The 23304-nt window shown below is 35.4% G+C and overlaps 1 protein-coding gene across 1 annotated transcript in view; it reads left to right on the plus strand.

Annotated features, from left to right (window-relative positions):
* The window catches only part of LOC129807673 (protein turtle), a 115652-nt gene that overhangs the window by 72856 nt on the left and 19492 nt on the right, over window positions 1–23304 (plus strand). Inside the window, exons 7-10 of the mRNA XM_055857103.1 lie at window positions 4420–5274; window positions 5414–5500; window positions 12760–13173; window positions 18796–18886. Coding sequence (XP_055713078.1) covers window positions 4420–5274; window positions 5414–5500; window positions 12760–13173; window positions 18796–18886 — 1447 coding nt within the window. The remainder of the gene's footprint in view (window positions 1–4419; window positions 5275–5413; window positions 5501–12759; window positions 13174–18795; window positions 18887–23304) is intronic.

The raw sequence follows: 23304 nt of genomic DNA on the forward strand, positions 1-23304 counted from the left end.
ACTCTGACGAATTTCTGTAGATATTTTGCCGATTTTCTGTAGATTTTCATCTACATTCCAGACTTTCCAGACAGCTGTGTTTGAAAAGATGGAATATTTTTCACTTAAGTTTGCAAAATTCAATAGAGTGTTTCTTAGTGATATCACAGTGTTTATATAAAATGAAGTATTCTGCGACGCCGTGTTCTAAGTAGAGAATAGTGAAGTGAAAACTTTAAACAGAGTGTCGACCTAAATTTCGTGTTTTTGTATCATTCCATGGGCGATTTTTAAGAAATTAGTATTTTTGTCTTGAATTTTTTTACTCAACTAAAATATTTAATAGGTAATGCTTGTTAAGCAGAGCATACCATTTTCTTTGTAACTTCTATAGTTTCTTGATAAATCAACAATATTTTTGTTGAGACAGTGGAGACTATGCAGATTTCTTTTGCAGAAATTCTGCCGAAAATCTACAGATTTTCAGGCAGAAATTCTGCCGAAAATCTAGACAATTTCTCTAAATGTACTAGAATATACCGTTACAATTCAAAAAACCTCTGAGTAAAATCGGCAGGTAGAGCAATGATTTGACGGGATAAGATAAAAAATGATTCTCCTCTCATTCTCTAAAAAAATGTGCTCTAGACCTTTTCCCCATGGTTTAGAATATTGGTCCCAGAACATAAGTTTTTACCTTATATTAATGTCTATTTATTGGCATAGGTCTCGTTCTTGGAGATTCCGAGACCGGATCCAACCATACTTCTTTATAGGGAAACTTTGGGAGAGTTATTTTGCTGTTGGGCAGACAGATTGACCCAATTCTGCAGGGAAAATCGAGTGCATATGCAACATATATTTAATGGGGATTCCAAGATGTCAACCACCCCAGAATATGCTTAGGATAAGTTAAGGGTAGGGCTTAACCTATGGGGAGATTATTAAAATGTTGTTCAATTAATCTACATGAACTTTGAATGGAAATCCAAAGATTAAAATGTGGCTACATCTAGATTATATTCAGAAGTTTTACCAAGGGATGATGTATACCGAGAAACACACTGCAATTGTCTGAAAAATATTTCAGGAAATGATGTAAGTAAAATTTGGAATTTCGGTTTAAAACTGTCTTGCTCTTCTGCATGTTTTTACGCGAAGAACATCCCAACCACGTATTGAAATGTCGGTCAATAAAAACCTAAGAAAAGCAAGAACGTTTTAGACCGAAACTCCAAATTTGGTACACATTGCATTCGATCGATTCTCAACATTAAATTGTTTTAGGAAACCTACGACACCTTGGAAAAATTTCAAATGATGCGGTTAATCTTCAAAAATAAAAAAAAATAAAAATAAAAAAACGGTTCAGCTTAATAAAATTTATGGTGAATATACAATGGGTTATGTATCGATATATCCAATAAATAATTCTTGAAACTTAAAAAGCTCTTGAGAAGGTTTAACGAAATTATATTAACCCCTCAAATGAAAAGCTGTAATTTTAAATGGTCGAACTCCTCAAGAAAGCAGTTTCTAAAAATCCAATTTGTTTTTCAACTTTTCACCTTTCTGACTTCCAAACCGTAAGAGATATTGACGTTCAGTCTTCGGGACCCTTTTCCCTCACAAGTCTACATTCTACAACGAAATAACTTACACAAAACACTCTTGCTTCTTCCAATTCCTCTAAAAACAATATCGATATGTTAGTTTTCGGATATGTTTTGAAGGCAGTTCAGCTGAACATTTCGTCCTCAGATACTGGTCACCGGAAAAATCGTCATATTGAATTATTGAAGACTAAATTTAAACCACCCTGGAGGGCCTATTTTTCAACCGATTTTGTCAAATTTGAATTTATTTGAAAGGTCTTGAAATTCCAAACCTGACTACATCGATTCCAATTGGTAAATGTATCGGCAAAGTATACAATTTTCCAAAATGAATATAAATGTTAAAGATTTTTTAAAATACCCTCTCCTTGATCAATTTTCAACTTGGACATGGATTTATGTTGATCTATAGACAAATTTAAATCAATATTAAATTGATATGCACCCAAGAATGTTGCAAAAAAAATATACATGATGTTCGCTCTTGGGAGTTTGAGCAGCTTGCAAAGCTTGGACGCTTTGCTTAACTTTTGCTTAAAGTCAGTTCTACGAACTATTGAATATCTAGAAAAGTACATTTTCATGTAATAAAACGTAATCAAAATGCATCATCTCCTGCCCAAAAACTCCAAATGCCCGGAAGCGGTATTTCACACTGCGAGGAAGCCGATCCTGGGCGAATGACTAAGGACTAAAAGGACAAAGGATTAGGCTGATTATTCCAACGGGATATACGACATTGTAATATGATTACATTGCGACAAATATGTATATCCCGATACAATTAATAATAATAAGGTCAGTTGCATAGTCAATCAAAGTGGGGTTCCTCATAGCTTAATTATACATAAGTCGAGTACTCTTATAATCCCATAGCATGGCATGTGATCGGAGTTGAAGCCACATTCTAACATTCATACTTAAATTCATATAGGATTTTTTAGCATTTGCATTTGCTACCGTTACGCGAAATATCTTAAAAGTTAGGAGTGATCTCATTTTATAATGCCCTAGATCCACTTACGACTCAAGCCAAGAGACGGCTCAACTTAATTATAATCAAAATAATGATTAGATTACATTTTCATGAATTTCCGACTAATCAATCTCTCGGCTTAAGCAGGGAATCGGCTCAGTTAGTGGAAAACTGATGCGAATTCAGTCAAATCATATTTTGATCAGAATTACGTCAAGCCGTGTCTCGATTTTGAGTGGAAAGTTTGTCTAGAACATAAGATCCTGTTCCCTGGGGGAGAATAAAAAAGTCAAATTGCCGTAAGGCTGCCTCTTATTATAGATACGAAACATCTCTAGTTCAATCTTGAGTTCGGCTGGAATGTTATCCTGTGTAAACTTTGGTACGGTTTGGGGACTGTATAGTACCTGTCTTAGTCAACTAACGAATAACGAAAACTAAAACCGCTAAATCCAAAATCCCGAATAGGTCAAAATCTTGAATGAGTCGAAATCCGAAGAGCCAAGATCCAATTTGAGATTTTGGGTTTTCGTGGTTTCAATCCATTTGGGATTTTGGCTCTTTGGATTTTCGAATCATTTGAGATTTTAGCTCATACAGATTTCGAAGCATTTAGGGTTTTGCCTCTTTGGAATTTCGAATCATTAAGCATTTTGGTTCCTCAGAATTTCGAAATATTCGGCATTTCAACTGATTTGTGGATTTTGACTTCGGTATTTCGACCCATTTAAAGATTTTGTCTCTTTGAGATTTCGGTCCATTTGGGATTTTAGATCGTTAACATGTGAACTTTTGGGGATTTTTGCTTTTTGCAATTTTGAACTGTTTAGGATTTTGCCTCTTTGGTATTTCGAACTTTAGGGAGTTTTGGATTTCGAAATATTTCGAATACTGTCTCTTTGGGATTTCGAACATATGGGGATTTAGGCTCTTTGGGATTTCGAACATATGGGGATTTAGTCTCTTTGGGATTTCGAACTATTTCGGATTTTCACTTTTTGGGATTTCGAACCATTTGGTGACTTTGGTTCTTCGAGTTTTCGAACCATTCGGAGTTTTGACTCTCTGGGATTTTGAACTTTCAGGGATTTTGATTTTGCAGAATATCAAACCATTCATAATATTGACCCATTCTGCAGTTCTACCTATTGGAGAGTTTTGGTTTTCTGAAGTATCGAACGATTCGGGATTTCGACCTATTCGCGATTTTGTCTTTTCGGAATTTTTGCCCCTACCTACCCATTCGAGATTTTGTCTGGCCACGACGACTTAGTTGTTTTTCGAAGTTATTAGCGGAATCCGATTATTTGTACTCAAAATTCATCAAATTGATTTCATTTTACAAAAAAACCCACACTTATTTAATTATATCGACAGACACATTAAAGGTATCATAAACATCGATAAATCTTTAAGAAGTTCTGCGAAACCAGAAAACTTCAAGAAGATTTTTGTAAAACCCTAATTTCCTGCAGAGTTTTGCGGAACTCAATAAAAAGCTACGCAGTATAAAACCCTTAGTTATATACAAGAATTCAGAGACGAATTCAGCATGCAAACAGGAGAATCAATACATAGGTTGCCCTAGAACTAAATGTTCATAAAACGGTTGTTGTTGAAATAACCACTAATTGGAAACGTATATTTAGGTTCACGACTATGAATAATCTAATAAAAATTCATAACTTTTACGAATATATTAAGAGTTTTTATGTATGGAAAGAACTTTAACTTACATCATTCATGATTAAGGACCTCTTAAGGTCGACATTTTTATCAACTCCGGAATAAGTGTCTCTTATTCATTTAAGTCACTTTCGCGTTTGCTTTGACCTCATCCCATTCCAGATCCTGCCAAAGTGACCTTCACTCCAACTATACAATATCTACCCTTTCGACTAGCGGGCGTTGTGCAGTGCTATATAAAAGCTAATCCTCCCCTACAATATGTAACATGGACCAAAGACAAGAGGCTGCTGGAACCTTATCAAACACGAGACATTGTGGTGATGAACAATGGCTCCCTCTTATTTACACGTGTCAATCAAAATCATCAGGGAAGATATACATGTACACCGTACAATGCTCAGGGTACACAGGGCTCATCGGGGCCCATGGAGGTGTTGGTGCGAAAGCCTCCAGTGTTCACGGTGGAGCCCGAGCCGATGTACCAACGCAAAGTGGGTGAAACGGTTGAGATGCACTGTGACGCTTTAGAGGCTGAGGGAACACAGAAGCCCAATATTCAGTGGCAGAGAAGAGATGGGACACCCCTGCAGAGGAACAGGGTTAAGGCTACAGGTGGCAATATAACTATTGAGAACCTACGAAGGTCCGATTTTGGGTACTATCAATGCGTGGCATCCAATGAAGTGGCCACCATTGTATCTCCAACTCAGTTAGTAATTGAAGGTACCCAGCCCCATGCCCCCTATAATATTACGGGAACAGCTACGGAATTCTCAGTGACCATCTCCTGGATGCCCGGGTACAGTGGGGGTCCTGACTACAAGCAAGACTACACGATTTGGTATCGCGAAGGTGGGGTATCGGATTGGCAGACTATCCCTGTTACCCCATCCGGAAGTACCCAAGTCACCGTTAATCGTCTATCCCCCGGAACAATGTATGAATTTCAGGTGGCGGGGAAAAATGTCCTGGGAGATGGATTGATGAGCAAAATCATGACAATTCGCACTCTCGGTAAGTTCAATATCTTTGATTATCTTTTACAAAAATATTATCGAAAGAGTTTCTTCGAGAGAACGCCCTTATTACTAAATATCCTACTGACACCCCAAAATTCTACTAACCCATTGATACTAACAAATGCCATCTGTAGACGTGAATGCGGCGAAAAAAGTGATTCAGACAACATCTCCGGCTCCAGTGAATGAGAATGAGTTCGTTCACGCACCCGATGATCTCGGTAAGATCCCGTAGATGGGATTTCCTCGCATTTTTTCGGCTATTAGAGCCACTTAGTGTCTTTATTTTTATCCCACCCATTTTGTTTACCTATGTTTACATATCACGCAAGAGTGCTTCACGTATTATCACATTTCGCTCAAACACTATATGGATTTATTTCACTAATTTTCATCATTCCCCTTTCTATTCACTTTCATAATTTAAGCTCAATTTGAACACTGAGACATTTGACACGCACTTTCTACCTATTATTAATTTTCCGTTATAGAAAAATTATGGTTTTTGAAAAGATTTTCAATGCTGAAAATTATATTTTTCTTATGAGCTTGTTTAGATATTTTTTTAAGGGCACGAAGTCTACTAAAATCCTCTAAACATTCTTACATTTACCAAAAAACTTGACAATAATTTCAATTTTTGTTTGCTTTTCGTATTAACTTTAGATCTGTGCAGTTTAAATCGGAGTTACAGGATAGAGCAATGTGTAAAAAAAATATTTTGTTGTCTTTCTTCCTTTTCGAGGAGCGACAATTCGGTGAAAAGAATCTTGGTTAAAATTAAAGTTTTTATTTTAAAACTTTCGAAAATAAGGATTTTATGTGTAGTGATTTTTGAACTACAAAATAGAAATGTATGTCTCTTTCCCTGATATATCGAAGACTGTCACAAAATAATTGGGAATTGGTAAAACGAAATCCTTGGAATTGATTCAACATACACGGTAAAAACTTTTGGAGACTGTCCAAAATATTGGAACAAGTTTTCATTGCAACAATTTCTTTTGGAATCAATTTGTACCTAAGTATACTGAGAAAAAAACGGGGATGCTATTAACCTTTTTTCCTCATAACTTTAATACTTTTCAGGTGTAAAAATATTTTAATGATTTTTTTAATATTTTTAATTTTTTTTATACATTTTTTAATGTTAATTTTACACCTTTTCAAGGGAAAAATTAACATGGAAAAGTGTAACTTTAACCCCCAATACACCTTAAAAGCATAATATATTCACCGATTTCGGATCAATATTTCCGGAAAGTTATTTTAACTTTTTCGGATTTTTCTCAGTGTAGAGAAGATATTTGTTTCTTCCAAAAAGTTTTCTTCGCAGTTTTGTTACGAAATATAGTTACAATTTTGCTAGAGTTTTCTTTTCAAACCGTTTTGATACGGTGGAATGTCTACAAATTTGAGTTGATTTCGTTATTGCACAAATTTATTCCTGAAAGTTGGAACAGAATTTGTTGCACTCGGCTGTTTTCTTCCCACTGACAGAAACAAATTGGTACATTTTTTTATAACAATATTATTCCTACATCTGTAACATATTTGTTCCAAAAATTTTCGATGTCCGTGGATGGGGTAAGTTTTGGAACGAAATTGTAACTCATATGGGGAATCTTTTAGTTCCCATTGTTGGGAATGAATTCGTGTAAAAGATTTCGTCTTACAGTTAAGGCCTATACTTCACTCGAGATGGATTTAGCTGGATTTAACATCAAATAAGAATCAACTTAAGAGTGTTCAGATGCGCGCATGACGAAATCGCGTATTTTTTTCGCGGATCGTTTTACCAGTTTCTAATGGTATCACTTTATTTCCGTGATATTACAGCTCTTGTCTCTGTAAATGTTTTATTGATTTTATTGAAAACCACCCTGACTTCTGATAGTTTCTAATTGATATACCCCAGATACTAATACCCGAGAATTATATTTATATTTGTCTAAAAGTATTGCGACTGTAAGAACTTCTGTAAGTCTCATGAAAGTTTCTTCCATTTTACCATCATATCTTCAGCCAAAGTGTATGTTTTTAAATTGCATCTTTTTCAAAAGTGCACTTTAAAAATATTTTTCCCATTCGTGACGCTTTCCCAAATGCTCTAACAATTTTCCATGAGATTCTTTTTCCGGTGCATTTTCTCTATGTTGTTTTCCTTTAGTTCTTATTTTATGTCCTGCGGTATGGCATGTCTTTCCTAGGGGAGTGAGAATAATCGTTCTCGGTGCAAAATTCTTGTATATTGGAATTTAAAATGTTTTTAAAGGAAATTTTCTCTACAACATTTTCGTTCAATGAAATATTTCACTTTGTAAACTACCTTTCTTCATTCACGTTCCGCTTCACAGAGAAAATTTGATAGTGCTATTGTTTAAGGGGTTACATCATGCGTTAACGCGGAGGGTGAAATATTTCATATTTTGGGGGGATTTTGTGGCGTGTGCAATCACTGGTCATTGGGGAATAGGTTAGATGGTCGGAAGTATGTGAGAAAGCACGAAAGTTACGCACTGCTTAGTATTATCGATAAATGACTGTCATTAATTCGAGTCAGGGGGGTGGGTGACTGGTGTGGATGTAGGAAAGAAAGTTTCTCACACCCAAATTACATCCACTGCTAATGAGTTTTCCACTTCATTTGCTCGCGACGACTTGGCAAGTTAATTTCCTTGTCGACGAGATGCTCACTCCTTCGGTTACTGACACTTTGTCCAGTAATATGTGGATAATGAACAAAGGGCGGATAACTTTCGAACATCTGACTACGAAAAAGATCACAATTATGCCTGAAATTTCGAAACTCAAATTTAAAATTCTATCTATGTTCAAATACCGTTATTAATTTTCGAAAATAATCGTTTACAAACAAGAACATTAAGCACGTATCGTATCTAGTTAAACTTTGAAAAAAGGGGCATTTGCAGAGGAGGATCAGAAGTTTAATATTACGTTTACATCAAAGCATTATTGGTGGGAGTTGTTCGAAAATTTTACAGTTTCGACTAAGGTCGGAATATTCGATTTCAAGAAGTTATTTCTAGTATAACGCATGTACAGCTTCAGTAGATCAGTTGGTGACTGTGAGGTGTCGGGTTCGAAACTCGACAGCTGCAGAAAATTTGCAGCAGCCGTATCGAATTAATTCAGTGAATAGATGAAAAAGTAATGCCTAATGCATTGACAACGAACCGCGAAACAAGAGAGGTTGATACAGAAACGTGTTCAGCATAAAAAGATCTGTCGACACAAATGCACATTCATTGCAACTGATCCAAAGTCAAGCTGATCTTCCGCAATATCGAAACGGCACTGTGTGTGTACCTCAGGCATACAGAAGCCGATATATACAGCTGGATTACCGGTTTAAGAGTTAAGATAGAATGGAGTAATGGGGAGTGGGGAGTGCATAATGGGCCCAAAATAAATAACATGGAAGCAGCGGAACCGATAAAGGTTTAAGCCAACCCAAAGACAAATCTTAATCTTAATAACGCATGTAATTTCTTCGATATTTTCATGACTTAATTTCCGATTAATTTACATATATAGGGTGGAGTCATTACTTATTGACATTATACACTTACGAACAGCTTGAAAAAATCTTAATTTCTTACCTAAAACAGATTTCGAAAAATCATAAAATTGTTATTTATATCATAAACTGATAATTCTATGAATTTTTGAAAACTGTCTTAGGTAAAAACTTGATATTTTTGCACGCTGTCCAGAAGTGTATAACGTCCATAACTAATGACTGCATTCTACACACAGGTTAAACTTTCACTCCTCGTAAATTTTTCGAAATTCGAATTTCTATTTTATTGCAATTTCTTAATTGTTTTGACTTTTTAACTGTTTAATTGCATTGTTTTTTTTTATAGATTGGAGATTTCCTTATAAAATCTACTATTAACATTCAGCTTAAACTTTCTTTACTCTTTCTATATTTTATGCATTTCAAATTTTCGAACATATAACGACTTCAAGCTTAATTTTTATCGAGTTTTTGATAAATCAGTGGAAGAGAAACTCAACTGATTCTGTCTAATATTAGATAATTATAATGCTTACACTGAGAGAAATCCGAAATAGTTAAAATAACATTCCGGAAATGTTTATTTTACCCTGCAGTATTGATCCAAAATCGATGTAAATATTACCCTTTTTAGGTGTATTGGGGGTTAAAGTTACCCTTTTTCATGTTAATCTTACCCTTAAGAAGGTGTAAAATTAACATTGAAAAATGTTGATATATTTTTACACCTAAAAAGTGTTAAAATTATGAGGAAAGAAAGTTAATCGCACCCTTTTTCCTCAGTGTATGAACTAATTCAGAGTCCAATCACCAAAGAATGGGATACATTTTCGAAAAGTCTTATTCTAAAATAACAGGAGTTTTAAGTTCCAATAGTGCAATCCTTATTTTCGAAATGAGATTTGTATTTGAATAGTTATTCAGAAAGAATGAGGAATTGTCATTACTTTTTTCGAATTCTAATTATTTTAATTCGAAAGCTCGTTGCTCAATTTTAGCAATGATTTGCCTCTGAAGCTGAATTTCACAATTTTAACGGATCATCCCGTATGGTTCAAGTGAAATCCATCGTGTTTCTTGCAAAGGAAACTGTCACATTCACTGTTTGTAACTTTTAAGACTTCTTGGACAATCCCGCAGATCTCTCATGTAATGCTTCCACTTGTGTAAATGTCAACTTCCCCGTTTTTACCTGTTTGTTTTAATTTTCTCTCGACAGATCTCAAATGCATTTTCTCGTGCTTAAGGCCATTTTTTTCTTCTATGTTTTTTTCTCCATTTTATTTTCTGTTGCAGATGTATTAAGTTATAGAAATATTCTATTTCCGACCGATTCCACCGGATCCACATACTTTCCTCCGGTATTTCGACCCAAAGGTACACAAAAACACAATCAAAAAAAAAAAGAGAGTGGAGTGGGAAAATTGAGAGCCCCAAAAAAAGACACAAATGTTCACAAATGTGCACAAAAGTCCCCATTGTTGGCTCTTTTATTTACTGACTACTCTCTTTTTTAAACATTGGCTATATCTTGTGTTGTCTGCTAGTGAATTTGCTCAGTGTTGCATCTTGTTCAATATTTCGCCCTTTTTTTTTGCATTTTTCTACCATTCTAGACCATTTTTACCTTCATTGACTGCATAAATTTTCCTCACATATAGTTTTTTTTCTCCTGCCCAACTATTCCCCTATGTGTAGTTTTTCACAATTTTACAAGCAACAGAACAACAAGGAATATTTTATTATTTTGGGTGTATTGCTCGGGAATGCAGTGAAAAGTGTCTCATTTGTTTTACTCGTTTTTGTTAACAACTCTTCTGGCTGATTTTTTACGTGGCCTAAGGTGAGATAGTTGTTTAAAATTGATAAAAAAAATGTGCAGTGCTCAAAAATTTAAAGAAAAGTTCAGACGTTATGAGAATTCAAATTTTGTGCTATTTGGATGCTTAGGAGTGAAAATGATAAGTAAATATCTATTTGTAGAGGGTATTTTGAATTTCTCGAGTGTTTGACAGCTGTAATGTGGATATCGGAGTACCGAATAAAATTCATTCTTTTTGTCGATCAAACAACCAATCATACGACTTTTTGAAAGATTGTTTGTCGACATGTCACACAGAAAACAATACATAGATTAGATCTAGCATCTTTTTCGGATATGTTTTCGAAATACTCGCAACAATATCGTACGACGAGATTTTGCTATCAACTGATCGATTGATTGAAAGCTAAATTGTCTGCTTTGAATAAGGAAAACTATTTTTTTCTAAATAGTTTTTAATAGTGAAAGAATTTCAAGTAATTACTAGGGAGAAGTAGGACCCTTTTGAATTTGGGTGCCTTTAAAAATGAACTTTTATCTTTTATTTTCAAAAGGATTTAAGGGTTATCATAATGTAATTTATTTACTCAATGCGTTTGTGGAGTTTAATTATATCACGGTAAGGTCCAGTTCCGCTTGCAAATAGGAGAAAAAAGGTAATTTTTGAAGCTGCTCCAATTCAAAGGTACCCCACTTCCCCCTTGCTCACATCAGAACTAGTGTGATTGGCCAGAAATACAAGTACAGTTTTGAAAATACATTCAAGTTTTAGTAGTAGGTATTGAACTGATGTGGTGATTTGGTTTGGAAGATTCCGGTGATGAGCAGTGAGATATTGATTAACCTTAAGACTAAAATATTTTTGTTTTGCCCAAAGCTTTCGGTCTGGATAGGGACGTTTTTCAGTGGTCAACTAAAACTATAATGCCCAACGCACAATAACTTTTGTTTTGTAAACATGTTTTTGACATTTTAATGAGAGTGAGTAAGATCTCGATCAAGTCATCTCGCTCATTCTCATAGTAAATTTTAAGAACATGTTTACAAACAAAATTTATTGTGCGTTGGTCATAAGAAACTAAAAAAAAACATAACTTTATCGGCTACTTAAGTAGGCTAAAAAGCTGTTTTAGTCTTAAGTTGGATCAAAGTCTGATTGGTGATAAACCGAATCTTCCAAACCTATTCTTGTTTTAAAACTAAATAAGTGTTCCATGGATCATCCCAGTTAGGAATATTGACGCATTTTTTGCCGAATCTCAAATGCAATCTATCTATTACAGAATCCTTAGAATCGAATAGAATTACGTAGATGGATTTCCTTTACGCATCTGTAGATAGCGCTAAATTGTCTACGACTGATCAGTTATCGGTTGATAACGGTATCTTATAATAATTTGTGAAATTTGCAAATGAAAATAAAGATAATCACAAGTGGAATAATAGTAATCACACATTTGTTATCGATTGGAAACCCATGATAATCCCCCTGAATTTATCTCAAATCCAAATTGGGTTTTCCGGTATTCAAAAATATATTCCACTACTTTAGGCACAGTTTAAAGACATTAAAAATGTTTAATTGAGATTTCTTTACTGTAAAAGTAGGGATTTTTATAGAGTTGAATCAAATTTTGTTTATCGGTTTTGAATGTTGTGTTAAAATACAGACGTGTGCTTCTCTGTCGTTTTTCCTAGGGATTGATTATAAACATTGAGACGGCGGTGGACGCTGGGAAATAATTTTTGTCTTTTCTTTTATTCTATAACACTTAAGGACGGTGTGCACCGATCAGACATGGTAGGTCAGATCGATGAGGACCGTTCCTAAATGTTAGAATTAAGGAAAAGTTTACGAACAGCAGAGGGCAGTTATCGGAATCCACGGTATCAAAAAAAACATAATTAAAAGAATAACAAAATTTGAATATCTATTTTAAAAATAAACCGTTAAGATGCCATTTGTGCCACTGTGTATGAAATGAGCCACGTTAAAAAATCAGCAAGAAAACAGTTTTTCCGAGTGTTTATTTTGTAAAAACAATATATTTTTTTGATTTGAAATAAACTTTTTGTTTTGTCTTTTAACTTGTTTCATCTTTCATGGAATCTAGGTCCAAAACCTGGTGTACCTCGGAATTTGACGGTGACGGAAGTCGCCAATGGGTTTCTCATAACTTGGCAAACACCATTGGAACGTGCCCATTTGATCCAGTTCTACACGATAAAATATCGCACCGATGCACAGTGGAAGACACTGAACCGTGGCCAAATCCGACCGGAGGATACATCGTACCTGGTGAAGAATCTCGTTGGCGGCCGCACATACTATTTCCGGGTACTGGCCAACTCGCTCAAGAGTTACGAATCCAGCGAGGAGGTCAAATTCCCGGTGCCAGCTCGGGTCAAGCACAAAGCAATTACGGCTGGCGTCGTTGGCGGAATATTGTTCTTTATAGTCGCTATCATTCTATCTATTTGTGCTGTAAAAATATGTAACAAGCGAAAACGACGAAAACAGGAAAAAGGTGAGAGTGATATTTTCTAAATTGGTCACAATGGCGCCCGAAAATCGAAGGTGTAGAGAAGACAAACAGTTTTTGACACTGCGTGTGGTTTTAACACCTAATTTCTTTTCACCCTTATTTTTTTTTGTTGTACATCTACTCCCTTTCACCCTCTAAATAACATTTCTTTTCAATTACACCTAATTTCACAATTTTTTTTTACTTGTATCGTGTGTAAATTGGGCCATTTTCTCTCTCTCGCATTTCTTCAGGTTATCTCGGGGCATTAATCAAAATTCACGCCTCCATAATTGACCTCACTAGAGAAGAATAATATTATTACCCAAATTATCCCTCCTAAAATATTAATTGATGTATAAATTTGTTTCTCTGGGTCGTTTATTGAAATTTTCATGCAAATTGATTTTTGATCATGTTCCAGTGATTATCATACATTTGTTTTTATTGAGGGGTACGGGAGGAGGTATTTAATTTTTTACATCATTAATGTATTTCCATAATATTTTACCTGTGTTTTTGTTCAGTTTAAAATTTCACACTAACTGATTTATAGTATATACACTTCCTCACCAAAATATCTAATTTATTTTGACAGAATATCACAATAATCATTAATTGTATAACATTTGCAATCCAAATTGCCGAACACGGTAATAATTTACACAATATTTTGACGGAAACTAATTATGACAAAATTTCCGTAATTTTTTTTTACACAATTTATTATTTATTTTTTAAAATATATCTATGTGTGCATAATTTGCAATAATTAATTTTTAATCTTGAGTGTGCGTCAGCAAAATCACAAGTTTATTGATTTTGTGCCAGCAGGAAAGAATAAAAAAAAGTTAATTCGTTTTTACGGTGATTCTGCATTGGAGTTCAATTTCTCTCAATTTCACACAAATTAATTTGCACAGCGTCAAAAACTACTGTAAGAAATAGCACATTGAGAAAACGAATAAGTTGTCTGGGATTGATTTCTTCTTATATTTTGCAAGGATTATTCGATTAAAGCATACTTAACGTTCTTTTGATACGATGCATCAAAGTGGTAAAACTTGACCGAAATTTAATAAGAATTCATGGAAAAATATTATAGAAAATTTTCGAAAAATCAGAAATAATCAATACAGAAAGGCATATAAAGTAGATATGTATTAAAGATTTAATTAATGAATTAAAGATATTAAAGATGCCGAATACATTAAGGGCAAGTCTGAGGTTTGATGAAAACAGTTCTCATTTAAAGCTAAACTTCAGGCTCAATGCTTTTTATTAATTTAACATTCATAAGACAGTAGTGGCTTTTTGTAAAAATTATACTCTACACATATGAAACTTCTTAAAAGTTCTCCTAATATTTGATGAAGATTTAAAAACACGGATTATGACCTATGTTTGGATTTATTCACTTTTTACTTCATACGACGTTTCGGAGATGTTTGTCTCCGTCTACGAAACGTCGTATGAAGTAAAAAGTGAATAAATCCAAACATAGGTCATAATCAGTGTTTTCAAATCTTCATCAAATATAATTAACTGACCGTATCATCCCAAAAGTTCTCCTAATATTTTAATCAAAAGTCTATCAATCTGTTGTCTAACATATTGAAGATTTTTTACTAAAATTCTTTTCGTAAATTAAATAATCCTTATATCGTTCTAGCGGATCTGAACTTATTAAAACCATTGTGGTTTGTCAAGTAAAAAAGTATATTGAATGTTTATAGCATATGTGGACAACGTATATTTCCTAGACAGAGTTTTGTTGAATAAATGTCTTCTCTTGGATTAGCAATTATCTTAGATCTCTCATTACCTGAACTACAGTTCTTGTGACAATATAATAATGAAAACATTCAAAGGGATAGTTACAGTAGTCATCAGGTGGGAGAAGTTTTCTCCCGGAGTAAAAAACCTTTACTTCTGAGAGCTTTCGCTGCTCTGTATATCTTTTTCTTATTATTTATTTACTTAACCGATGCTACAACAAATTTCTGATTTTGGCCTGATTCAGAACTCGTCGCCACTCGAGCTTGTTACGTGACACTCTGCTCCAATTCTGCACCTCTATTGAGTTGGTGTCCTGGACCATGTCGTCGGTCTATCGAAGGCTGGGTCATCCTTGTTTCCTTGAAGCATAGAGTCCGTCCCTAAAGACTTTTCAGATTAGATCGTTCTCATCTTTGCGAACCAGATGACCAGTGCCCTGGAGCCTATTGAGGCGTATTTACTTAACGACCGTTTACTTCTCGGTAGCGCGTTCATACACCTCATGGTTATATAGACTCCGGAATAGTCCTTCCTCACATACTAGGCCAAAAAACCGTGGTAGGATCTTTCTCTCAAACGCGGCTAAGAGTTCGCAATTCTGTTTCCTAAGGACCCACGTTTCAGACTGGTAGAATCATAGTACTCATAGTACTATACAGTAGTAGCTTAGTTTTCTATGCCTAACGTTCTGGACCGGAAAATTCTTGATGGACTGAAATAGGCCCTGTTAGTTTTCATACTGCTTGCTTAATCTAAATGAAGGACTCTTGTCCCCAGAAAAGGAAGAAGATTAACCCAAAAAAGCTATGCAAGCTATCGAGCTCGGGGCAGACCTAGGACAAGGTGGCTGAATCAAATTCAGAATCTCGCCTGGGAACGCCTCGACTGTGAACATCTTTCTGAAGTGGCTGAGGATCGACAGGCGTAGGCTGCTAAACTAGATGTTCTAAGCCCGCGGCCCCAATAGAAATAAATCACGCCGGAGTCACAGATCGCTTTCTTCAATAGTGCCAGGTTCAAGAGAATGCACGATAGTTCCCTGTCTGAGCCCGAGCCCATTATTCACACGGAATTGCCGTGATAACGATCAGTCCGTCTTGACTTTCCTCCTCAGATCGGGCATGGTCATCTTGATCAGTCTTATCAATTTATTCAGGATACTGAATTCGCTGAATTCACTCATAGCTTCGTATAGTTTTGTCTTCACTGTGAAATCGTAGGCTGCATTAAAATCGATGAAGAGATGGTGAAGTGCTTGATAAAGCTTTCTTATCTTTTCCATAGACGGCTAAAGGGACCAGGAGGGGAATTCTGTAACGATCTGGCAATGCCACATGACAAATTGGGTTCGAATCTTAAGAGAGCGTTTTTCGAAAATGCGATTCTGTAGCCGTGACATTGCCATTTCAGCTCACGTGGTATTGTCAGAAGTCACATATTTGAGATTTCTGGCAATTCAAATGGCAATGGATTTTGTTAAACAAATCAACAAAAACGTACTGTATTTTCATGACATCATCAAGTAAACGAATTTCATTAAAAAATCAATGAATTGCATATTCGAACTCATATGACATGACAAAAAAAGCTCGATTGGCATTATCAGGTTTCGAACTCACGCGTGACAATGCCACGAAAAATACAGAATTCCCCTACAGATCTAGACTGTCATCTATTTGCCTGAAATGAAACCACATTGGCATTGTGCAACCGTCTATACTGGTCATAAAAGTCAGGCTTTTTCTCGAACTTCATCTTATTTGAAGACAGGAATGATGTTTTTTTTCTTTGGGTACATGGGAGTTACATACTTTCTGAAATTAAACAACGATACTTTAACACTTATTGGACATATTTCCAATTTTCTTGAAATTTAAATTTTCATAAATCCATTAAAGCAATTTTTCTGCAAAGGGGTTAAATATTTTTTACAAAATTATACTCGATTTCTGCAAATTCATTTGACAGCCTTTCATAATGACTTATGTCATACTGACTTAACGTCAGATGGCGCTGCGTTGGGCCGGTTATGCTGAAATTATTCAAAATTGAATTTCGGTCAAGAAGAGCATTTGTCTCTTGAGAAAATTTATTTTAAAACTTTTCCTTTTTGGGATATGTTAGGTATAGTTTTTCGGTTAATAAAAAAGTAAAATTGACTCAGACTTATGATTTTCTCTGAGTGTAATGGTGAATAGAGTGCTGAATGATTTTTCATTCTTTGCCCCAATTGGGCGTAATTTAATTGATATTTTACATGAGATTTGGTCTAGTCATTCAATTACAACTGATTTTTCCACAACATTTGCCTTTCAATTAATTCATCAGATACAGTGACGTCGTACGCGATAAAAATTACAATCTATTGACTTTTGATTCTGCAAAATTTTGTGTATTCACAGGGAAAATTTATTTAATGTTTTTTTTTCAGCAAATACCTTCAATTCCTGTTTTTTTTTTAATTAAATTTACCAACGTGAATGAAAGGCCACTGTTGCGTGATGGAAAAAATAGTAAAAATAGGGTTCTGTTTTAAATTTCGGTGTAATTGAATATTTCAGCCCTTAATTACTTTAAAAAAATTTTTCGTATAGTAGAAAAATTGTATAAGGGGTTGGGGAATTATTTCCAATTGAATTGCTTGGGATTTTTTGTGGAATATTCATGGAATTTTTGTCATGCAGATTTATGCAATTTTGACGAACAAATTCAATTTGTTGGGTTTTATTTTGAGCAAATTTCATGAACTCCAATCAGAATCACCACACAAACAAATAGTATCACAGCGAAATAAGAACAATCTTCCAGTGCTTGATAAGCACAAGAATTTGGCAAGAAAAAAGGCAAATGACCCTTCTTGTCCAATATCGAGCTGAAGACAATTAATGGATGTGTTGTCGCTAATGTTAAAAAAAAACAGCTGATTACAAGATATGGATTACAATTTTAATAATGTGCCATGCACAGTTTCTTTTTTAATTTCTTCACAAATATTGCTATAGTTATGTAAGAGGCATCAGGTAAAAAACTGTAGCTTTGACTTTTAAAATAGTAATTTTCTAGCATTTTTTCCTTTTTGCCATTTTCTTAGATTAAAACCCCCATTTTTTAACAATAATTGCATGAGTTCTCTAGTGCTTTAATAGATGTCTTCTCTTTTAAGAAATCCTAATTTTTATTTCTATTTATTAATTAATTTTTATTTTAAAATAAATATATTCTGTAGATTGTTTTAATTAAAAGTAGTTTGAAAGATATTCTTTCAAATTTCCTTTTACTAGAAAATAAATCAAAAAACAATTTAAGAAAGAGGAGACAATCATATTTTATTTCACTTCATTCTCTCTCATTGTTTTTTATCAATATTATATTTAATTTCGCGACAAATTTATTTCATTCAAGAGTTATCTTCCTCATTTTTGTCCCATAATTAATTTATTTCGCTCTCTCATTGTGTTGTACTTATATCCAAACATTGCATTGTCGTTGAGTTTAATTTTTCCTATAAAGTTTTTTGCATTTTTTATGGAAGAAAAACCACCATCATACACCTTGGTGAGTGGGACGCTAATTTACTGCCAACTTCTAATCAAGCAGCCGCTATCCTTTATATATACGGAAAAAAAAGAACAACAATTGTACCTTACTTTCCCGTCGATTTCCAACTGAAGCAAAAATTGCATTCAGACTTTTGGATGGATTTTATAAGATGAGAGAGGTTTAAAATATGATTGTGAGTGATAAAATATCCTTCAGCACTTCCATTTGCTGGCTACTTTCTCTATATATAAAGGGAGGATGGGCTCACTACAACGCCAATTAATTGTAGAAATTATTCGATTGCAGCATACAACATGGTAGCTTGTAGGGTGACGGATGCCCAATACGGAAAACGAAGATCAGGCTCCAGTGGCCCTAGTCAAGTGCCTTTGAGAAAGTGAGTATCTTTGAAAAATAAAACATTTTTTTATGCAACAATAAATATCTAACACACAAATTTTTAACAATTTATGTCTCATTGACTTTAATTTGGTGAAGGAAAATCAAATTTTTGTACGAGAGCTTTTCAGAAGAATTTAATTATAGAGATTTTGATGGGAGAACATCCGGCTCGAAGGACCAAAAATATTATTTAACTTTCAAATTGACGTGTGCTTCTTGTGATAATTGTATAAGTACTGACGTGAGAAATGGTATTGGTATTTCAGTGAAAGAGCATGGTATATAAACTATAAAATGCACACGATATTTTATATCTCAAAGACTATCCAGAATGGAATTGTTTCATCAAATTGAAGAAAAAAATAGTCAGACAATATCGAAGCGTAGTTCACTTAGGTGGCACTATCGTCCCTTGAAGAGAGAAGGCCTCCGCTACCAGATCTCTCCATTGTCGGCTCTCCGCAGCCATCTCCCGACAGAATCGAAGCACGCCCAGTACTTTAAGGACATTATCCACTACGTCTTTCCACTTTTTTTTTTATATTTTCCCCTCCGGTTCGAAATTACACAGCTTTCTGGGTAGTCTCCCGTAATGAATCTGGTACACTTGACCGAGTCCGTTCATTCGTCTCGCCTGGATAAGGACCACACAGTTTGGTTCCCCGTACAGTTGCTCCAGTTGCAGTATCGGTTACTATTTACTTAACCGGCGCTACAACCAATTGTTGTTGTAGCCTAGCTCAGGACCCGTCACCACTCGAACCTGTTACGCATCAGTGTTCAATTCCGCATCCCTAATAAGTTGGCGTCCTGTTCCACATCGTAGGTCCATCAGAGGCTAGGTCGGCCTCGTTTCCTTGAAGCACATTAGAGTTCGCCCCTTAAGAATTTTCAGGCTGGATCGTTCTCATCATTGTGAACCGATGACCAGCCTCTGGGAAGCGCTCATACACCTCAAATTGTACAGTCTCCGGAATAGTTCCTCCTCACATATGGGGTCAAAAATCCATCGAAGAATTCTTCTGGAAATACTGTTTGCTAAGGACCCACGTTTCAAGCGAATATGTGAGGACTGGTAAGATCATAGTCCTTTGCAGTAGTAGTTTAGTTTGGAGCTTCTTTTACAGGCCAAAAATCTTATATAGGACCCTGTCTCGAAAACCAGTAATGACATTTATTCTCTGCTGGTCAACAGTGTCGCTTCAAGACTTCAAGACAGATTTTATGGAATAATCCAGGTTCGATCTCAAGGCACTCCGAAGCAAGATCTTGAAACTGATTGAGACATCTTGTCCTAGGTCTGCCCCGAGGTCAAGGTTCCCTCACAATGGTTTGTGTAGCTTTTCTGGTGAACCTTTCTTCATTTACCGTCGAAGTGGTGATCTCTCAACTCGAAGAATCAACTCTTCGACTATTGGCTCCACATGAACGGCTGTGTTCCTTATTTGATCTCGACGAGTGATTCCCTTAACCAGCCGGAGGTACTTCATCTCAGCAGCTTGTACTTGCAATCTTATACTTTTTTCGATCATTGCCCAAATCTCATGACCATAGGTGAGAATAAGAATGAATACCGTTTTCAAATTCGATAACTTAGCAGAATTACTGAGCTCAGCCTTCCTCACCACGCTTCTGCCAAGATCCCTCATTACTGCAGAAGCTTGACCGATCCACGACGAGAGTTCTCTATCCATCGTACCATCACTCGTAAATAACACCCTGAGATACTTGAACTTCTCCACCTGAGTCAATGAAACTCCAGTAACATTTAGAGCGCATTGTACGCTGTTGGGTGATTACCATTACCTCCGACTTGACCACGTTCACCTTCATACTTACATCGGTCAGAATTGTGTTGAAGCTCCTCTTCAGAAGATCTAAAAAGAACCAAATAATCTGCAAAGAAGAGATAGCTCACTTTGAAAACCCCGATAAGAATCGAATTTTGCCCCAGATTGCGCTCTCTCAAATTGTCCATATATTGTGAACATCAGAGATGATAGAACACATCCCTGGCGCAGTCCAACACCTATGTGAAAACCTTCTGATTTCGGATCCGTTTAAACAAACACAGCTACTAGAGTCTCTGTAAAATGACTGAATGGCTCCCCCAATTCCTCATCCAGTCCGTACTCGTGCACCACATCCCAAAGTTGTTCTTTCGGCACTTGGTCATATGCTTTTTTTCCAACTCTATGAAATTTTATCATGAGATTTCATGATAGATGTTCAGATAGCAGATTTTTCTGCAATGGCTTATACAACCTATGAAGGAGGATTTCCACCGTTTGCCTCTGGAGGTTGGTCACCAACGCTAAGACGGCGGTGGGCGCAATGGTATGAAAAGACATAGAAATCACTATTTTTAAGCATTTGTATAGGAATGAACATCTTTTTAATTTATTTAAAACAAACAGCTGTACATTGTAAATATTCTTTGGAGAGCGAATAAATAATAATAATAATAATAAATAATAATAAGCATAAAGTGGAATTGCATATTTCCAAGCCTTTACCACAATCATCTTCAGGGCGAAAAGCTGATCCGTTGACTCTCAAGGATTTTGGCTTACACAAAATTGGACAAATTCAGAAGGTGAATTCCCGTACAATTGGAGCATTTTCTCTTGCTTCCCTTCTTGAATATGGGTACGATGGTGCCCACCTGTCAGTCTTTTGGTGCTCTCCTACCAAATTGGCCTGAGGACTAGGAGTTCTGTGAAGAAGGAGCCCAGTTCTGTGAAGTCCTAAAATCCTAAATAGCAACAAATTGGATTGGTTTTTTTTTCAGAACCTGATAAGTAATTTATATAATAATCCAATTTCAAAACAAAATTTTCGAACAAAAATCTTGACTGATTAGAAATTAGAGCCATATGGCTGAGCTTAAAGTCTGAAGTCCGTATAAGCAAACTGAACCCCGCTATACACATGAGTTTCAGCATTTCGGGACGTATTTCGTCAATTCCTTCAGCCTTTCCATCCTTCAATTTACTAACCGCATGCAGGACTTCACTGCCTCAAGGAGTACTTTCTCCGCTGCCTTTACTCGTGATTACATCTCCATCAGTAGGGGGAGGCTTTGAACTTTCGCATACAAAAATGATGTTCAAGTTCAGTGATTTTTTCTGACTACCATGCAAACTGTATGGATTCTCCAACTATGCCAAAAAAATGTCTTACTTATAAGGTTTATAATCCCACCAAACAAAATTCCAGGAAATCCTTAGATTTTCCTCCAGAGGAAAATGAAAATTTAATGGCGATTTATCCGATAGATGAATCAAGTTTCTATTATCGCACACGATTCACGCCATCATTGAACACCCCATTTTCACCGTAAATTTTGCACCGGACACTAAAAGTTGCACATCATTGTTTAAAGGGAACTCTAATCTACTTGATTAAACCATTTTTATATAGAATAAAACATTTTAATATCACTTTTTTGGAACTTTTCTGAGAGATGTTTTATTGACATTAAAAACCATTTTTTTGATTGGTTCTACGAGAATTTCACTCCGGAAACGGTTAAATCTGATGAATACTTTCTTAAAAAGTCCAAATATCACCAAATTTACACGAATTAATAAGTTTTTAAAGCTAAAAATTGACTAAAACTCTGCAAGCGAGAAGACCACACAAGATTCCACCATTCCTCCACGGAGCCGGATATGCACAAAAACGTTTGAATGCGCATCATTGAAGATTTCTCTGTTCCTGCAGCTGCAGGAATCGGGATTTAGCACAGATATTGAGCTTCAGCAGGTGAACAAGCTAAAATTTTCACAAAACAGCTTCTCACGGACAATTTCTTTTCTTTGTCATGCAAAACAACACAATAGTGAGGTTATGTCAAAGATTGTCAAAAAACCAGTTGTAAACTGTATGAGCTTATTGCAGATGTGATTCTTTCATTGCACATTCAGTTTGTGCAAGCTTGAAAAATATTTTTATATCAAAGAAATGCAAAATTGCTTAATAATTACTCAACTGCAGCCTATTTGAGTCAAATTACTTCTTGTTTATCAACTTTACGATTTTTAAGTTTTCCTTTTTAGTGGTGGATCAAATCGGTAGATTACAATAGATGTGAATATGAGGGATCGTATCTAAAATGAAGTTTCCTGGAAAATATCTGAAAGAAGCAGTCTTCTATGTATGCGATCGATGAATCTGAGTCAAGTTTGTGAATTTTGTTCCACCCACAAAAAGTGCCTGTTCAGCCTAAAAGATTTTTACATAAATCTGATTCCTAATAACCCTTCTACCCTTTGTGATAGTAGTTTTTCAGAAAAGTGATATTAATTCTGCACAATCGTATGAAATATTGCACAGCAAAATTACAGTTTTGGACCTGTTTTTATTTTTTGTTTCCTGAAACTAGGAAAAAAGGATTAGACTCTCAATTTT

Source organism: Phlebotomus papatasi, chromosome 3 (genome assembly GCF_024763615.1).
Source record: "Phlebotomus papatasi isolate M1 chromosome 3, Ppap_2.1, whole genome shotgun sequence".
In the NCBI taxonomy this organism is placed as follows: Eukaryota; Metazoa; Arthropoda; class Insecta; order Diptera; family Psychodidae; genus Phlebotomus; species Phlebotomus papatasi.